The 19558-nt window shown below is 44.5% G+C and overlaps 1 protein-coding gene across 2 annotated transcripts in view; it reads left to right on the forward strand.

The window, feature by feature from the left end:
• The first annotated feature begins 7314 nt into the window (after positions 1-7314).
• The window catches only part of PTPN22 (protein tyrosine phosphatase non-receptor type 22), a 71219-nt gene continuing 58975 nt past the window's right edge, over positions 7315-19558 (forward strand). For both annotated transcript variants that reach the window (XM_056139153.1, XM_056139154.1), the window contains exon 1: positions 7315-7401. In XM_056139153.1, coding sequence (XP_055995128.1) covers positions 7315-7401 — 87 coding nt within the window. The remainder of the gene's footprint in view (positions 7402-19558) is intronic.

Consider the following 19558-nt stretch of genomic DNA (forward strand, 5'->3'; position numbering starts at 1 on the left):
TCCTGGCTCTGCACTCAGTAATCATTCCTGGTGGAACTTGGAGGACCAAATGGGATGCTGGGATTCAACCTGGGTAGGCCACATGCAAGGAAAGAGCTCAACATACTGTACTATTGCTCAGGCCTGAAACTAGTTTTGAAACAGAATGCCAAATTTTATCAGGATAAAATGCAAATTTTATCCTTCCCTTTGCATTTCCTTTCTTTTTCTCCCCCTTCTTTCTTTCCTTCTTTCTTTCCTACTTTGTTCCCTCCCTGTCTCTCTTTCTCTTTCTCAATTTCACTGAAAGCTATCAGTGGACCTTTGCTTCTTGATAATTTGTTTTCTGTGGACACAGGCAGAGCGTGGGTCCTTGGGTGAAATGTGGGAAGCTGGCTAGGAAGTTTACAGTGGATTAAGAGTTTCAGAAGTCTCAGAATGGTAGATTGGTAGCCACAGGTTGGAAGGTGAGTATAGGACTTGCATGCCATTGATGGTATACAAGTGAAACACTTCTTAGGTGTGCTTTATCGTCATCATCATCATCATCATCATCATCATCACTACTACTGCAACTATTAGTATTAGTTTTGGGGTCACACCAGGTTGAGTCTAGGACTTACTTCTGGCTCTTGCGCTTAGGGATGCTGGTAGGCTCAGGAGACTATGTGAGGTGCCAGAATCAAATCCTGGTTGGCCACGTGCAAGGCAAATACCCACCTGCTGTGCTCTGGCCACACAAGCCTCTTCCTTTTGTGCCCATTTGTAAAAGGAGAACACAACAGGTGTCTTCAGAAATAAAGGCATTTTCCCCTTTCTTGGCTTCACTCCGTGACTGAGCAGGGCTGTATTTTTTTCAGGATAAGGCCTGCTGCATTGGTCTGGTGCTGAGGCAGTGCTCTGCCAGGTTCCTGGACTCCCCAGAGGAAAGGCCCATATGTTCTTGGCCAAGTGTGTATGCCTGGCAGGAGGCGGGCATGGACTTCAGGAGAAGAGAGCCAGAAGAGCTGATGCAGTGAGAGACCAAGTTAGGGTGGCTTTCCACTGATGCCTGGCCATGTGTGATGGTCCTCTGTGGACTTATTTCAGGTCTCGTCAAGAGCAGATGAAGTGGTTGACTTATAGAGAGACTGAGGACATTATTATTTCCAATAAAGAACTCAAGGGGTATTTTAGTTTTCCTCTGAATTTACTTCTTCTTTTGCAGTGTTAGGGCTCAAACACAGGATTTCACCCAGGCGTGGCAAGTGCTCCGCTGCTGAGCTACACAACCTTGACCCTGTTTGGAATCAGTGTTGACAAAAACTTATGTGATACAAGGAATATGAACAGGAATTCAGATCTCTATAGACTGGAGAGAAAGTGTAGAGGTTAAGAAGCCTTGCCCGTGACTGACTCCAGTTTGATCCCTGGCACTGTCTATGGTCCCTAAGTACTGCCAAGAGTGATATCCAGGCATAGATCTGAGAATAACACTTGAGTGCTGCCAGGGGTGGCCCAAAAGCAATAATTTAAAAAGTGTGCACCCCTTGCTGAGTGTTAAAACTGAAAAATTTATGTGAGTGCTAGAGCTTGGAAGTGACTCACTGGTGTGAATTACAACCAGAACACAGATGCCACAATTAAGGAGTTGGTTCCCGGGCTGGAGAGATAGTACAGTTGGTAGGGTGTTTGCCTTGCCTGTGGATGACCAAGGTTTGATCCCTAGCATTCCATTTGGTCCTCTAAGTCTTCCAGTAGTAATTCCTGAGTGTAGAGCCAGGAATAATCCCTGAGCATCTCTAGGTGTTGCACAAAACCAAACCAAAACAAAAAGTGGTCGCTTGGTAAGAGCATGCATGCACAGGAGCTCAGCCAAAAGAATACAGTGCACTGGTGAAGGGATGGGTGTTAAACTTTCTATGACTGAAAACCAATCATGAACAATTTTCTAACTGTGCATCTCACTGTGATTCAATAAAAAAAAAAGGAGTATAGTGTTCAGGGAGCACCTGGGAAGAGTGTGTGCAAACCCAGAACCCAGCTGTACAACCCTGGCAAGCACTACTAGGAAATAAAAAATGCCAGCCCAGTAGCCGGGCCTAGGTGTGACTCTCAGTCATCACAGCATCAGCGATGGGGGCCGGGGAAGAGGGCAGGAGTGACAAATACCACTGAAATAAATGAAATAAAGGGATTCAGCCTGAGAGAAACTCAGGGTAAAAGGCAGAAAAAAGTAACTGAAGTCTATTTTTATCTGTGTGATATTTAGAGGCAAAGGTGAGAAACAACAGAAGGAACGGCGGTAGAATGAAGAGAGTCTGTGGTCAGACAGATTGGGTGGGGTGCAAGAGAGGGGAGATGTCGCTGAAACTGGACTTGCTGCGGTGGATGATGTTAAGCATTGTGGCTCCTAAATATGAAGAACGTTTGAAAAATTTCGTCTAGCCTTCGTTGAGGAGGAGGAGGAAGAAAAGGAGGGGGAGGTGGGGGGGGAGGAGGAGGAGGAGGAGGAGGAAGAGGAAGAGGAGGAGGAGGAGGAGGAGGAGGAGGAGGAGGAGGAGGAGGAGGAGGCGGAAAAAAACCTGAGAGCTTACTGAAAACGGGAAAGGTGGCTAAACTGGGAATGGAAAACACAGATTTAAGCAAATGGACACAGAGGAGAAGGAAGGTCCTAGTGATCAAAGGGGTGCTTACAAGGACTGAGTGCTGCACGGATAACACACTGACACTCATCAGTGGCTCTGGGCTGGAGGGGAAAACACTAGTGTGTAGAGTGCTGAGTGCCTTCCAGGGATAGAGTATCTCCCCTGTAGAAAAAGAAGAAAGCATTGAAAGACCCAAATATCTTCTGATTTGGTTTTTGTTGTCCTGACAACCTTGTTTGATTATCTTTTAGCTTAGTTATTTGCATTTGTTTTGGTTCTTTCCTATATGTCAACCCATTCCCCAAATCCGCAGCACTGTTTCCCGAAAATGGCACATTCCCCTCTTGCTCGAGCCAGTGATGGGGTGAGCAGAAATCTCCCCGCTGTCACCTGCCTTCCAAGCAAACACCAGAGCCACATGTGGCAGGAAGAAGTCCCTTACTCTTCTTCAAGTGCTCATTCACCATCTTACTTTCCGTTACATGCCCATAATGGTTCTAATAATGGGTTGGTAAGTCTTTGACAGCATGGAATCCCTGTGTTCACTTGGGGTTGATACCAGAATGGTTTTAATGTTTCATCAAATTTTTTTCGTTTCTTTTAGGTATTTGCCAGTCTCGGCTTCACATGACTTAACTTGTGTGCTATCTGCAGCACTTGATCTTCCCACACGTTGTAAATGAGTCAACAGATTCTTCATTAAAAAGCATTCTGTTCCTACTGCCCTCCATTTCTGAAGAAGGAAGTGTGAACATTTGAAGTAGTGGCTTAGATTTTCAAAAGTAAAGCAGAAGTTTTTATTTTTTCCTACAGTTTACTTTTTCTGCTTGTTTGAGAGGTCTGCTCAGGAAATGGCCTTTTAACTAAGTGGGTTTTTGAGGTTTGGTTATTTCACAATGTTCTTATATCTTTGGTTTTAGAATAAAACAGACTCCCCAAAATTGCAGCCTCCTTTGAGAAATATATCTGCAGTTCTGCTAAAATAATATTTTCAGATCTTTATGTTTTAGCTAAAAGAACTCTGGTTGACTTATGAGTGTGTTTGTTTCTGGTTTCTTGTCTCCTCCCCATACCACAAGGAGAGAATGAGAGTCAAAAAGAGATTGTTCTGAATTATGGGTCTGAGAAAAATAAATTCACATTTTATTTCATTAGGTATCTTTTTCTTCATTAATTAGTAAAATTCTGGCTTCAATGGAAGTAAAATTATCCTAAGGGACAGAGATGAGAAGACAGTATATTTCTAATTGTCCAAATACAGAAAATCATTTGCCCTTTATGACTTGCTATTCTGCAAATAAGAAAGTTAGTCATATTTTATTTTTTTTATCATTAGCTGACTCTGAATCTTTCATTCTGAGATACCTTTTGTCTTTAACCTGCTGAGCATGGTTGTTTTGTTTGCTTGTTTGTTTTTCCATATTTTGACTTTTACTTACTGTCGAATATGTGCACCCATGATATATAATTGGTCTCTAATTTAGGAGTGATTCAATCTATTTGTTGAAAATATTAATCAATTTTGTGGAGTTTTTGCATTGTTTCATTTTGTTTTGTGGGGTTGGGAATTGATCCTAGGGCCTCACATATGCAAGTACTTGACACTGAACCACATTCCTGGCCCTATGGCGGTGTGTTTTTAAAAATTAATTGTAAAAAGTTATTTTAATTTTATTTATTTTTAATTTAATTTACTATTTTAAATTTTTATTTATTTATTCGTTTATTTTTGTTTTTTGGGTCACACCTAGTGATGCTCAGGGGTTACTCCTGGCTCTGCACTCAGGAATTACTCCAAGTCGTGCATGGGGGACCATATGGGATACCAGGGATTGAACCCGGGTCATTATGTGCAAATGCCCTACCCAGTATACTATCTCTCCGGCCTCTATTTTGTTTTATTTTTAATCATAAAAAAGATTATAAAATGAAAATTTTAATTTAAAAAGAAAAGAAATTTCAAGTAACCTTAGTAATAGTGCTTACAGTGGATTCTTTTTTCATCTATTCACTTAACCATATACGTGCATTCATGGCTACCTAGTTCTAGTTACTGTAAACTTGAGATTTTGTGTGGTTTCAAAATTTTGGTTTTGTTTTTGGCCACACCCAGGGCCACTTCTGGTCCAGTGCTTGGGGGTCACTCTGGCAATGTGGGGGTGGGGAATGCTAGTCTATGTGTGCTAAGGCTTGAAACCCGCCTTCTGCAAACAAAGTAGGAGTTCCAGATTTTTTTTTTTAGCTATTTCTATAACCCTTATGTATTTGTTTAAAAAGAAAAACTAGCCAAACTAAGGGTCCTGAATGGTAGTACAGTGGTGGAGAGCTTGTATTGCACACAGCCAACCCGGGTTTGATCCCTGACACTACATCTGGTCCCCTGAGCATAAATAGGAATGATTTCTGAGCACAGAGCCAGGAGTAATCTCTGAGCACTGCTGGGTGTAGCTGAAAAAACAAACTTAAACAAAAATAATAAGTAGCCAAGTTAAATATTGTATTGTTTAAAATAGCAAGAAGAGTTCCTTATACTAAATGAGAATAATTTTAGCAATACCGTCAAATTCTCAACAAATACTGTTGAAGAATTATGGCGTATTTATATTGACAATGTGGGACTGAAATTTCTTACGCCACGTTGCCTAGATTCAGGTACCTGACTTACTGTTCCTTTTGTCTTCTAGGGCTCAAGAACTTGGATGTAGCCTAACAGTACACAGAATCATGGCAATGCTAGGGGGAGAGGGGACACATTTCTACCAGGATCCCAAATGACATTCTATTGGATGACATTGGTTTGTCTGTGCTCCTCCTGAAGGGAGCTTAGGTTTATTGAATTACTCCCACCACAGTGCTCCCGAGGCACACCAAATTCCATCAGCACTCCTAATCCTAAATTGTGTTGCTTTTTCCTTTATATCCTTTGCATGGTTTAGCAATATCCTTCTTGCATAGACACAGGAAGACAGTTGATACTATGCTTTTGTAACATGGGAGTTAATTGACTCCAATAATATTTACTCCTGAGCATCCATCATATTTACCTGACTTAAACCTTAGTGGTTCTTATTTCCTAACATCCCCAAAAGGAGGGTCCTGGCCAGGGACTTGGATGGACCCAGGGCAAGCTATAAGTTAACCATGGCATCAAAAAGGGACAAGCTAAGAATAATGTTAAGAGCACAATCATGGAATAAACTCTGTCATGACCCAAAAAGAAGTAACTGAATAAGGACCCTACTGGAGTTAGGAAAGACCAACCTGACCTGAGGACTGTGGTCTGGGATATATGGCAAGATGTCTCCAGGAAGAGCCACTCTTTAAGTTTAATATATCTCTAGTACTGTGTTCATACAAAATGACTGGAAATATTAGTATTCAATATGGTTGTTTTAATGAATTACTAGCTAAGAAAAGGAGAAAACAATACGCCTTTAGATGGAATCCCACTCTTGAGCGGATCTCCTAGTAATCTAGAGTGCTGAATCCCAGATGAAATTTTGTCCTTGAGTTAATCTCCTAGAAGAATTTCCCCTGAAGGAGGGACTTTACATCTGCTTATTGTTATGATAATGTTCAACCCTCTCCCCCATGTGTACCTCCACCCTTCATCATTTCTATGTAACTATGCTGTAGGGATGAAATGAATGGTCGCTGTTTACCAGCTTGTGGCCCTATTCCTTCATTCCCTGTTCCCTCATTCACCCCTTTCAGTGGGCTGGTCTGGGGAGGTGGTTCTTGGCCACCAAACATGTGTATCATGCACCCAAACTTCTTGAACTCACAACAGTCAGGGGTCGAATTTACAGTTGCCCACTTGCAAGGCAGACACCAGACCAGTGAATCCATCTCTGGGCTATATTTCAGACTATTCTGGTATTTCTTGGACTTGTGTCCTCCAGGTTAAATGTTATGCTGGCTTTCACTGCTGCCTCACTGCATGCCACACTGCTGGGTAGATTTATACCCACTGAAAACAGCAAATGGAAGAGTAGAGCTTCTAGAATAGTCTGCTGTTAGACAGGACCCACGAGCACATGCCCCCGAGTACTACCAGGTGTGGTCCCAAGAACAAAAAGTAAAATAAAATTAATAAAATGAAATAAAACACCATCTCTGATGAAGAGATGTTTGACACTGTTGACACACACTGGCACAAAACTTCTGGGTACACAGTCCAGGTAGAAGATATCTACCTCGCTACCAGGTTTGGGCCCTATTTCTGGGCCTTAGTGGCCTCTGAAGTTCATTTGGGACCAGAGGAAACAAGTGTCAACAGGCCTTGCGCCTACTGGGTGAGTAGAGGCAGAACTTACTGGTCTGTAATTCTGTTTTCTTTCTTGGAAGCAAGTAAAAATGGTGAAATTTGCTCAAGAGTGATGAGGTGGAACATTTCAGCGCTTAGAAGACCACAAGCTATATTCTGGTTAGCCTTTCGTTTGCTAAGAACTTTAGTTGTAACTGGTTCCTTGGCTGAGAAGGAAGGCACTAGGGCCCAGGAGAGAGGTGATAGCTCCGTTGTGCGACCACAGAGGCTGGTTACATACTAATTTCCTATAGGGCTTGTGATGAAGTCAGTAAACCACAGCCTTCATGCGCTGCTCCGGTTTGCAGTGGGGACTTGGCTTCTCCGTGGTGTCTCGGCCATGACACACAGTTGACATGTTTCCCCGTAGCCCACTGGGAACAGTGTGTCTTGCCCTGCAGCATGGACCAAAGAGAAATTCTGCAAAAGTTCCTGGAAGAGGCCCAGAACAAGAAAATCCACAAAGAGGAGTTTGCCAGTGAATTTCTGGTGAGTCCTACCAGTTACCCTTCAGGGCAGTTGGAGAAAAGGTTTAACTGACAATGATGGTCCCAGTCTACTTGTCCAAGTTACTCTTGGGATAAAGTACACAGAAGAGCTTGCAGGGGAGGGAGGAGCAAAGCAAAACAAGAGTCTGGTTCCTGTGGGGGAGTGAGTGTGTTTTAGATATTGTCTCCAAACTACTGTTTTCACTCTTGGGTTTGCCAGTTCTGGGACTTTGCCGAGGGATTTTGCAGCAGACAAATGTGATGGCAGGTGTCTAAAAACCAATGTGAATTGAGCAGCCTAGTTCTTGGGTACCAGTGCTGGGGGTTCTGCTGGTTCATTTTAATTGAAACGAAGAGGAAAGAGACCCAGATGAGAGAGTCTCTAGTTCTCTAGTTCTCAGGTCTCAGGTCTCTAGTTCTCTTGCAGGAACACAAGGGTTCATGAATAGCACCAAAAAGTACCCACTGCCATATTTCTTGACTCCCTCCCTCCTTTTATTTGCTTTTAAAGAAGAAAAAAAGTTTGTGTGTGTGTAATAATAATAAAGAAAAAAAAGTGTGTGTGTGTGTGTGTGTGTGTGTGTGTGTGTGTGTGTGTAATAATAAGGGTTCCTTCATCTGCTTTGGCTTGGGGAGGTGGAAAGGTGAAGATAGGAAGCAGGGACAAGGAGAGCCTTGAGGTGAGACACAGGTCTGGAGTCTCCTTGGATCTCCAGGGCCCTTAGAACACCAGGGTCCATGGAATACAATTGACCTCCAGGGGAGAAGTCACTGGAACAGTACAGGGGAACTTCATTTGTCCTCACACTGGTGTCGTGGGATGTCTGAGGGGATCGTTCTAGGGTTTGGACCACTCTCACTGGGATTTCAGAGTTATAAAATACTTCAAAGAAGTGGCAAAACAAGAAAACTGAAGTATAAATCCTGATTAAATCATGATTTGGGGGGTGGAAGTTGAGGGGAAGTGATAACAGGCTGAGTGCCTATTTGGCATGCAGAAGACCTGGGTTCAATCCCCAGCACTGCATGGTCCCTTGAGCCCTGCCAGGAGTAACCCCAAGGCACAGAGCCTGAGAAACCCTTATGCCTTAGTGCTGTTGGCTATGACTCTGAAACAATCAAATTTTATCGACTATTCTACATGCTCCTTGATCTTCCCAGTCTCTGCTCTCTTTGAAAACAGTGATGCTAACACTCGTCTTTCTCACCCCCACAGGAACTGTTGTGAAAATTAAGTATCAGTAGGCATAAAAGTCACTGTGGTCATTTGTTCAGTGATAGTTACTGAGCACCAAGTGTTTGTCCCAGCAGGAGCAGGCACTGCTCTGAGATCCAGCCAGGAACACAGCAAAGCCCTGTACTCTGGTGGAACTGACAGTCTGGGACCAGCCAGGTGTGAAAGCACTGCAGAATCTTTTTTTTTTTTTTTTGCGGTCTTTTTTTTTTTTATCATTTTTTTTTATTAGTGAAACACCATGAGGTACAGTTATAGACTTATAAATTTTTGTGCTTGGGTTTCAGTTATACAATGATCAAGTACCCATCCCTCCACCAGTGCCCATCCTCCACCACCACGGGTCCCAGCATCCCTCCCACCCCTCATCCCCCCCATCCCACCCTGCCTCTGTGGCAGGGCATTCCCCCTTGTTCTCTCTCTCTTCTTTTGGGTACTGTGTTTTGCAAGAGAGGCATTGAGTGGCAATCATGTTTGGTCTATAGACTACTTTTAGCATGCTTCTCCCACCCTGGGAGGGTCCTCACAACACCCTTTATTTGGTGCTCTCTTCTCTATCTGAGCTTCCTTTTCACCTAGCACGTGTGGCTGACCTTCAAGTCATGGAGCAAAATTCCTGGTACTAATCACAGCCATTCCTGGGTGTTAGTCTCCCGTTTTGTTGCTTTATGTTCCCCAGATGAATGCAATCTTTCTGTGTCTATCCCGCTCTTTCTGACTCATTTCGCTTAACATGATATTTTCCATGTAGTACCACTTGTATGTAAATTTCATAACTTCATATTTTCTAACAGCTACATAGTACTCCATTGTGTAAATGTACCAAAGTTTCCTTAACCAGTCATCTGTTCTCGGGCACTCAGGTTTTTTCCAGATTCTGGCTATTGTAAACAAAGCACTGCAGAATCTTGAGGGATTAATATTAGGGTGAAATTGATGACACATTCCAGCATGAGGCCCTGTGTTAGCTCACCTTGGATAATATGCCATCGTCATAAATAAACTCTTGTCACCACTAACTAGAAGGGCCGGGTTCTGAGTTGAACTACTCAGAAGGGGTCCTGGCTCCAGAGTGGACTCAGACACGCCTGTCCAGGAGGCTCTCACACCTGAGCAGGCTTAGTGTCCATGCACAGTGGAGAAGGGCACCGAAACGTTCATTTGGTTATTCTTTGGGGGCTAGAGGAAGCACACCCAGGGGTGTTCAGGGCATACTCCGGGTACTGCACTCAGGGACCACTCCTGTTGGGGCTCTGGAGAACTATCTGGGGTGTTGGGAATCGAACCTGGGTCAACTATGTGCATGGTAACTGCCCCAGCTGCTGTAGTATTGCTCTGGCCCCTGGGTTGTTTTTTCCTTTTTAAATACTTTTTTACTTGAATCATCATAATATATACAGTTGCAAAGTTCATGAAAGGGTTTCAGTCATATGATGTTCCAACACTTATCCCTTTACCAGTGTACATTTCCCACCAGCAATGTCCGAAGTTTCCTGCCCCCCCTTGCCTCTTTGACAGACTTTTCCCCCCTCTCTATCTTTCTCTGTCTCTCTCTGTTCCTTTCTGTCTCTGATGCTCTGTCTCTGTTTCTGTTTGTCTGTCTGTCTCTCTCTTCTCTCTCTTTTCGGGCATTATGGTTTGCGATACAAATAATGAAAGGTTATCATGCACATCCGTTTACATCCTTTCAGCACTCAGTTCTTGTCCAGAGTTATCTTTCCAACTATTATTGTCATAGTGGTCTCTTCTCTATCCTAATTGCCTTCACACTCTCCTGCCAACTTGTGGCAAGCTTTCAACCATGGACCAGTTCTCCTGGCCCCTGTTTCTTATGTCCTTGGATATTAGTCTCATTCTGTGTTTTTTATATAACCTGAATTGTTTTTAAAAAATGATGTGTGTGTGTGGGGAGGGGGGGGGAGTTCAGAGTGATAGTGCAGTGCGTAGGGCATTTGCCTTGCAGACAACAAACCTGGGTTCAATCCCCAACATCCCATATGCCCTCCGAGCCTTCAAGGAATGATCCCTGAGTGCAGAGATAGGAGTAATCCCTGAGCACTCAGACTGTAGCCCAAAAGGAAAAAAAGATTAAGTAGAGGATTGGAGGATGCTCAGTAGCAGAGCACATGCCTGGGTTTGATGGTCTGCATCATCACACAATTTAAAGAAAGAATTGAAGTCGACTGCATCCATTATAATGTAACAAATATAATGTTTATAATTATCGCAGGGGCCACACCCAGAAGTTCTGGGGTTTGGAACCCAGACAAAGCTCACACATGCAAGGCTGTACCACCTGAAGCCAGCCCCAGCCCCCGCAGCCCTAATATTTGACCTTTTGTTTTACTTAGTTATTTAGCTCAGTCACTATTATCACTCACCAAATCATAGCAGCTTGCCTATTTTTTATTATCCCACTTTCCATTTATTTAAATTCAAAGTGATCTTGAACATAAATCTGGTCCCTTGTGCTTCCCCACCCTGCTTTTAAAATGAAGTCGTGTAATGTCTGTAGATTTTCCCCAACAAGTTTAAAATTGGGAAAGCTAATGCTTGTAGAAAATCACGCAAACGGCATCAACTAGGAAAGCAGCACCCACAGGCCCAGAAACACCCCCCACGCCTGCCCCCCCCCCCCGGCCCACCCATGCGCTGTGTTCCATGTTGGAGAGGGATTGTGACTTGTCTGTTAATCATTTCCTCGCTTTTTAAGCTCCTGACTTGGAAGAGCTGGTATTGGGGGATGATTAAGTGGAACTTCACTCTTGACTGAGTCATGTCCTCAAGTGGAAAGGCAGAATCTTATCCTGCTTTCCTGAGAAGAGAGCAGAGAGAAGAGCTTTAAGGGAGTCGGGATCAGGGTAAAGTGGGTGGGGACAGACTTGAAGGGACCTTCCATTCCTGCCCCACACTCTGCCCCGAGCCTTGAACCCCTGAACTGGGTCCTTGTAGCAGCTGATGTTTCTGCGGGTTGAGGACAGATTCAATGACACAGAGGTATTGCTCCATTCTGGTTTTTTTTTTTTTTTTTTTTGAGATTTTGGCGGGCATGATCAGTGGGGCATAGTGGTGGTGCTCTATTTCCAGATGAACACGCTGTTGACTCAGCTCCCAGGTTTTCTCCAGATTTTGTGCAGAGCTTACAGGCCTGCTCTGCGACAGCCCTGCCGGAGTATTTCCCTGGGCATGACTTCCATAAACGTCCCATAGTTGACACCATCTTGAGCCACTCCTAGAAGTGTCCCACCTTCAGATGCTGGCTGTATGCTTGTCTATGCAAAGTCTTATGCTAGATTCTCAATAAGCCAAGCTGTGCTCCACTCTTTGGTGGAGATTATTTTCGAAAATATCTGAATACCTCTGAGATGCAGGTGTTAAGCAACTCATTGCTCTTTTCAGTATTTAATTGTAATGGTGATAGTCTTGGTTAAGGTGGGTGTCGAGGAAGCATCTTTTTTGTTTGTTTGAGGCACACCCAGTGATGCTCAGAGTTTACCTCTCACTCTGTGCTCAGGGATCACTCCTGTGGGCTTGGGGGTGCTGGGAACATGGTTTAGTGGCATGCAAGGCAAGAGCCCTCCCTGCTATATTACTTCTCCCTACAGACCCCAGAAGAGCATTTTTATCTAACTATTCTTCATTAGCAATGCCCTCTGGGCTGCCTCTTCAAGTTCAGGTTCAAGCCCAGGTTCCCCTTGAACACACACCTTGCTTACTTGTCTCTGTGTTTCTTTGCTTATCTCCGCTCTGTGAAACCTGTGTTCTTACTTGAGCATGTACTCCTCTCTTTCCCTAACATCTTTCCAAATAAGCTTCAATTAAAACTATCTTATTTCCATGTTTTGCCTCCTCCTGAAATTGTTTTCTGTGAGGAGAGGGTGATGGATCCGGAACCCCCATGCTGAGGCTGGGACTGACACAATCCAGGCCAAGAACTTCCCAGAGCACTGGTGACCTCCCAGGCGGGTGTAGCTGAGAGGTGGAAACATTTTATTCTTGTCAGTCTCCCTAGCTCCCCACTTAACCAGTCACCGATGATCAGATTCAGCACTGTACCCCAACTTCCCTCTGCCTAGTGGCCCCAGTGGCCCCACACTGTCAGGCCCCAGGAGCTCTGGGTCATAAGGCTGAAACACTGAGTAATTTAAGCCTATACAGTGTGGCTGAGTAGTGCCTGGGGTGGCTCTGGGTCCTATAAACATCACTATGTCTTCCCTAAATAAATACATAAAATTTCAAAAAGAAAAACTAATTAAAAAAAATTTTCAGTGCTCTTTGTGCTCCAGAGTGATAGCACAGCATAGTGTGTTTCCCCTGCACACGCAGACCTGGGCTCAATTCCCTGCCCCACTGGGAGTGATTACTGAGCACCACCAGTTGTGTCTCCCTCTCCCCCCAATAAGTACAATTTTAAGATACAATATGAAATTGTCCTCTGTGAGAGCACATACTGGGTGCAAGCTTTGATCCTCACCTGTACGGCCTCTGAGCAGTGTACAGAGCAACCCCCATCCCCAGCAGGGCCACGTGTGTGCCCCAACACACAGCAATGACCACGACAGAACAGAGGGATTCTTCCCCATCTGACTTAGACTGAGAGCAGAGGATGCTGAAGCACTGAGAAGGGAAGTCATTGGCTGAAACTTGGCTGCAGACTAGACATGAAACAAGCCTAGATCTGTTATTTCAGAGCCCGGCATTGATAATTAATTGCAGAATTGATCCTTATGTAAAAGTGTCTTGCTTGAGCCAATAGCAAAGTACCTCAAGTGGTCTAGTTAGAAGATAACACCCCTTTCCCCTCCAGTTAAAACAGTAATGCAAAAAAATTTAAAAAAAAAAGAAAGGAAAAAAGAAAAGAAAAAACAGTAATGCAATCAAAATATTTGTATACAGATATACTTTAAAATTTTCATAATTAGAAATAAAAATATTGATGAGGTGGGACCGGAACAATAGTATAGTGGGTGGGGTGTTTGCCTTGCACATGACCGACCTGGGTTCAATCCCTGACATCCCATATGGTCTCCCAAGCACCACCAGGAGTAATTCCTGAGTCCAGAGCCAGGAGTAACTCCTGAGCATCGCTGGTATGACCCAAAAAGAAAAAAAATAGGTGAGGAAAACTGGGGACATTGGCGGCAGGAAACATACTCTAGTGAAGGAAAGGGTCTGGGAAACAGTGTTTGCTTAAACCCAACCATGAGCAACTTTGTCACTGTGTATCTCATGGTGATTCAATTAAGAAAAAGAAAAAAAAGAAAAGAAAAAGAACGAGGCCCGTACTGAGCAGTACTGAGGTCAAGGGCCATTCCTGGCTGAGCTCTAAAGCAGTGCAGCGGATTAGGTGCCCGCCAGGGGCTCCAGGCTCTAGTGATTCTGGGGAGTGGGGCGGGGGTGGAACCTGCTGGTCTGGGGAGCTAATTCAGGGTCTCACATATGCAAAGTATATGCTCTGTCCCTTCAGCCACCTGCCCACTTCTCACAGGTGTATTTTATAAAACCCCTCATTATTTTTATAGAAGAATATTATTCAATTTAAACAAAATAAGCTCACCATAGTACCAACATTTCAGAAAATATAATTTGAGGTGGAGGGTACTTAGAGCCGCACTTGGTAGTACTCTGGGGGCTCCTTCTGGCTCTGAGCTCAGAGGTCACACCTGGCAATGCTCAGAGTCATACCTGGGATAAAACCTAGGTTCCTGCCTGCAGAGCTGTGCATAGTCCTTTGAGCTATCTCTCTGAATACACTTTAAATTTTGTATGTAGAAATTCTAGTTCTTATCTATTTAGAGTGTCTTCTATAGTATTGTAATCATAGCTATAATTTTGTATGCTCGTAATTTCATTTAATACTATACCAATGGGGGACACATTTTATACTCCAGTCTGGGAGGAGCAGCCGTGAGTTCTGGAGGGTGGTGATAAAAAGATTATCTGGTGTCGGCGGGGTGTGTTTTATGAGTGTGACCCCTGGGTCACTGGACACTGGGGGAAGCAGGCAGAGGATCTCTGCTCCCGGGTCCCACTGAGTGCAGAGTCCAAGGTCACAAAATTCTGCATTACCTGGGTTCCGTGGGACTTCATTCATGAGTGAGGCTTGGCCGGAGAGTCCGGAAAGCCGCCTGGAGCATGGCGGCGGTTGGGTAGTAGAGGTTGGCTGCCAGGGCTGGGTCCTTTGGGGCAGGGAAGGCTCTCACCCGCCCCACTCTGGGGCACCCCAAGTGAAAACAGCCTGGCGCCGAGTCCGGTACAAATGAGGTCCTCATCACCATGTCACTGGACTTCGTGCCAGGCTGTTTTCACCCAGGGCGCCCCGTGATAGCACAACCGGTAGGGCGTCTGCCTTGCACATGGCCGACCCGGTTTTGATTCCTCCACCCCTCTTGGAGAACCCGGCAAGCTACCGAGAGTATCTCGCCAGCACGGCAAAGCCTGGCAAGCTACCTGTGACATATTTGATATGACAAACACAGTAACAACAAGTCTCACAATGGAGACTGTTACTGGGCCTGCTGGAGCAAATTAATGAACAAAGGGAGGACAGTGCTACTGTGTTGCACTGCACTGAATTGTAAAGTAGCAATGTAAAGTAGCAATGTATCGCTGCTTTGAAATACTTTTAAAGTGCTTTAAAGTCCTTGTATATTTTAAACTTTCTTTACAGTGGAAAGCACATCCATGTTGTTTAAAACTTGTTGTATTAGAAAGAGTTATGAGACTTGTCCTAACTGTACAGAATGTTTCTTAGACAGAAATGTTCTTAGTCCTGTGAGGTGGGCATTTCCTGCATTCAGAAATGTCTTGGAGAAAGGGTTCCAACTGAGACTGTATGCCAGTGTTGCAGTATGGTAAGTCCCCTAGAAGTCTATTGTACTGCACTACAGCCCGTTGCATACACAGTATCTTTTTTTTTCTCAAATGACACATTTCAACAGCACGTGCTGTTGTTAAAATGAAGGATTACACAGACCTCTCTGATTTTTTTAAAAAGTGAAATAAGAAAAGTACAAAAAAGGAACTTTGCCTGTACCTCTTCAACAGTAAGTGCCCTTTTGAAACTCCAGTCTTTGTATTTATGACTTTATGGGTAATTGCTGTGGATTGTTTCAGAAGATGAACAAAACAATCTGTGTCCATCCATAGGGTACGATTATTTTCCTAATTCATATGCCATATTTTATAACATCTAAGATACCATTAGTCATCAAGAAAACAATCCACTGGCACTTAAATTTGAACATGATTCTTTCCAATCACTTGTTTTTAGGAAGTTAGGGGAAAAATGCTGACTGATTTTTATTAAGGTTCCCCTAGCACCTACATTTAAATGAGAATAGAAGAGAGTAGATGAAATAGTCTAATCTTTGCACTTAGTTTAGTTCTTGTAAATCATTTTCGTGCTAGCTATTTGCTACCCCTGTTTTCCTGGTGCCAGAAGGCATCCTTTTCCTGCTTCCCTCCTTCTGGAGAAAGTAGCTCTGTGAGGCTTATGCTTCCAAGAGGTGTCAATAAAAGCTTTTTAGACAACCCCACAATTCTAGTAGTATCTTTGAATGTTTCTCGCAGGGTTTGGATCTAGTCTGTTGGTGCCACCAACACAGCCACCAAATCCACAGCACACAATACACACATCCTTCACAGCTGTGCCACTGACACAGAGAGATGACAGCCAGCACTTTCAGGATGTTCCATGACAAGCCAGAGAGCTAGTGGTGAAGGCACTTGCCTTGAATACAACTGATCCAGGCTCACTCTCAGCTACAGTGATACACACACACAGACACACACACACACACACACACACACACACACACACACACATATGCCTCTCGGAGAACCCAGGAAGCTACTGAAAGTATCCTGCCCTCACGGGCAGAGCCTGGCAAGCTCCCCATGGAGTATTCCATATGCCAAAACCATTTATGATAACAGGTCTCATTCCCCTGACCCTGAAAGAACCTCCAATCATTGGGAAAGACAAGTAAGGAGAGGCTGCTATAAAACCTCAGGGCTGGGACGAATAGAGACATTATTGGTGCCCATTCGAGTAAATCTACGAACAACCAGATGATAGTGATATAGTGATACTATACCAAAATTATTTATTATAGTTAAAATCTGTATTAGGGACCAGGAAGTTGGCTTAAAGGATTGGAGTGCATGCTTTGCATTTGGAGTCTTGGGTTCAATCCTTGGCACCAGGAGTACTGTTTGGAGCAACCCCTGGGCAGCAGGCAAGGAGTAGTCCCTGAGCACCAATAGCTGCTCCTCTCCCTCTAATAAATGCGTTATTAAAATCTTCACTAAAAGCTCTTGATGAAAGAATAAGTCAAAATATAAGATAAAACTTCCATACCTCTTATAGAATCTTGTCTGGTTTTATTTTTCCGCACCCGTTAGTACTCAGGGGTTACAGCTAGCTCAGCACTCAGGGGACCATGCAGTGCTGGGATCAAAATTGGGCCTCCAGCATGCAAAACAGGGGCACATCGAATTGAACTATCCTTTGGTCTGCTGATTTCAAAGCTTCTTCCCCTCTGTATATTAAGGTCAGTTAACCTTTGACATTTTTCAACTAACTAATATAATTATTGTTGTGTTAATTTCAAGTATTGAATTTCTGAGTCTGAATTTTTTTTAACCTGGCAATGCACAGGGGTTACACCTGGCTTTGCACTCAGGAATTACTCCTGGAGGTGCTCAGGGGACCATATGAGATGTGGGGAATTGAACCCGGGTCGGCCACATGCAAGGCAAATGCCCTGCCTGCTGCACTACTGCTCCAGCACACTGAAAAATTTTTATGATGATTTTTCTTCCCCTTTTGCGTTTTGGGGACCACACCCTGTAGTATTGGATGCAGCTACTCCTGGCTCAGCGCGGATCACTCCCTGCAGTGCTGGGGGATGACATGGCACTAGAGATCAAACCCAGGACTCCTGCATGCAAAGCATGTACTCCAGTCCTCTGATCCATCTCCCTAGCCCCTTTATAGCCAGCATTCTATCTGTAGTTCTTCAATATATTCTCTGTCCATCTTATTTTCATGACAGCGAATGCATGGAACTATATTCCAGGCTTCGAGCTAAGGTGCTTGACATCAGAACCTGATTTTCCAAAGAACTCTTTCCAATAAGTTACAAAGACCTGGATGGATTAGCCCTCAAGTGCTTTTGTGGTTCCTTTTACCCTCCCGACTCACTTCCTTCCTTCCTTCCTTCCTTCCTTCCTTCCTTCCTTCCTTCCTTCCTTCCTTCCTTCCTCTCCCAAGCAGTGCTTAGGGGTCCAGGGCTCCCTCTCACCTAGCAGGTTGGATGATTCAGTGCTCAGATGTGAGGATGCTATTCTGCTCTGGTGCTCAATGGACCACACCACACCATGTCTGATGTCTGGCAAGTAGCCAGGGTCCCATGGATGTGAAGCATGCAGCCCTAGCCCTGTACTGTCTCCCGGTCCTCCAGTCTCTAACAGATGCACACTCTCTCATCCTCTTCCTCATGCTTCCTCCTCTGCCCTGGCCTTTGTACACTAGCTACTGCATCTGCTCTTCTGCTTGTCTGCTCGAGATCCCCAACCTCCTCCTTCTCTTTAGCACTCCAGGGTTCTTGGCTGCTTCCTCAAGGAGCCTTAACTTCCCTTAATAGTTCAAATATACTCTTCTAAGGTCTCATCTGCATTTTAAAAACGTCTTTCCTACCACTTCCTGGCTTTATAAATTTAGATACAGAGTGAACTGCAGTTTCAAATTACATTTGCTTGTGGGGTTGATTCATTCTACTTTCCTATCAGCTAGGTTAAAGTTCAATAGAGGCGAATCCCAGAGTTCTGCTTGTCAGCAACTCGCATGGTGTTTGGCACGTGAAAACTGGCAAAGGCCAGAGAGGTTAAACCATCTACCTAAGGCCATGCAGCGCATAAGTGGTCTATCTCGGAATGGAAATAAAGTTGATGTGAGCTAAAGCAAATTTTATAGTCCTTCTCTCCTCCTCCCACTTGACCTCTTCCAGTTCATTCGTGTATATTTTTTTTTTCTTTTACTGGAGCGATAGCACAGCGGGTAGGGCATTTGCCTTGCACGTAGCCAACATGGCGGACCTAAGTTCGATTCCTCTGCCCCTCTCAGAGAGCCCGGCAAGCTGTTGAGAGTATCTCGCCCGCACGGCAAAGCCTGGCAAGCTCCCCGTGACGTATCCATATGGCAAACACAGTAACAAGTCTCACAATGTTACTGGGCCCACTCAAGCAAATTGATGAACAACGGGAGGATCGTGACTTTTGGATCATACCTGGCTAAGTTCAGGGCTTACTCCTGGTTTGCACTCTCAGGGGGGCACAGGGGATCAAATGCAGTGGTGGGGGTTGAACCGAGGTCAACTGTATACAACTCAAGCACCCTACCCACTGTACTATCCCTTCAGCGCCACTCAACTCAACTCTTCAAGCATATACACAGAGAAGTGTTTTGAGTACATATATCATGTTCACAGTTCTCCTGTTGTTCATCGATTTGCTCGAGCGGGCCCAGTAATGTCTCCATCATGAGACCTGTTGTTACTGTGTTTTGCCTATTGAATACGTCACGGGTAGCTTGCCAGGCTCTGCCATGCGGGTGAGATACTCTCGGTAGCTTGCAGAGCTCTCCGAGAGGGGCGGAGGAATCGAACTTGGGTCGGCCATGTTGGCCGCTTGTAAGGCAAACGCCCTACCGCTGTGCTATCGCTCCAGCCCTGAGTACATATATAGAACTTAATAATTAATTTTAAAAACAAGTATCCAGGGCTGAAGCTATAGTACAGTGAGTAAGGACTTGCATTTGGCCAACCTGACACCCCCTATGGACCCCCAAGCATTTCTAGGAGTGATCCCTGAGTAAGTGGAGAGTCAGGAGTAAGTCATGAACACTGAAAGATGTGGCCCC

Source organism: Sorex fumeus, unplaced genomic scaffold (assembly GCF_029834395.1).
Source record: "Sorex fumeus unplaced genomic scaffold, SorFum_2.1 ptg000131l, whole genome shotgun sequence".
Lineage (NCBI taxonomy): Eukaryota > Metazoa > Chordata > Mammalia > Eulipotyphla > Soricidae > Sorex > Sorex fumeus.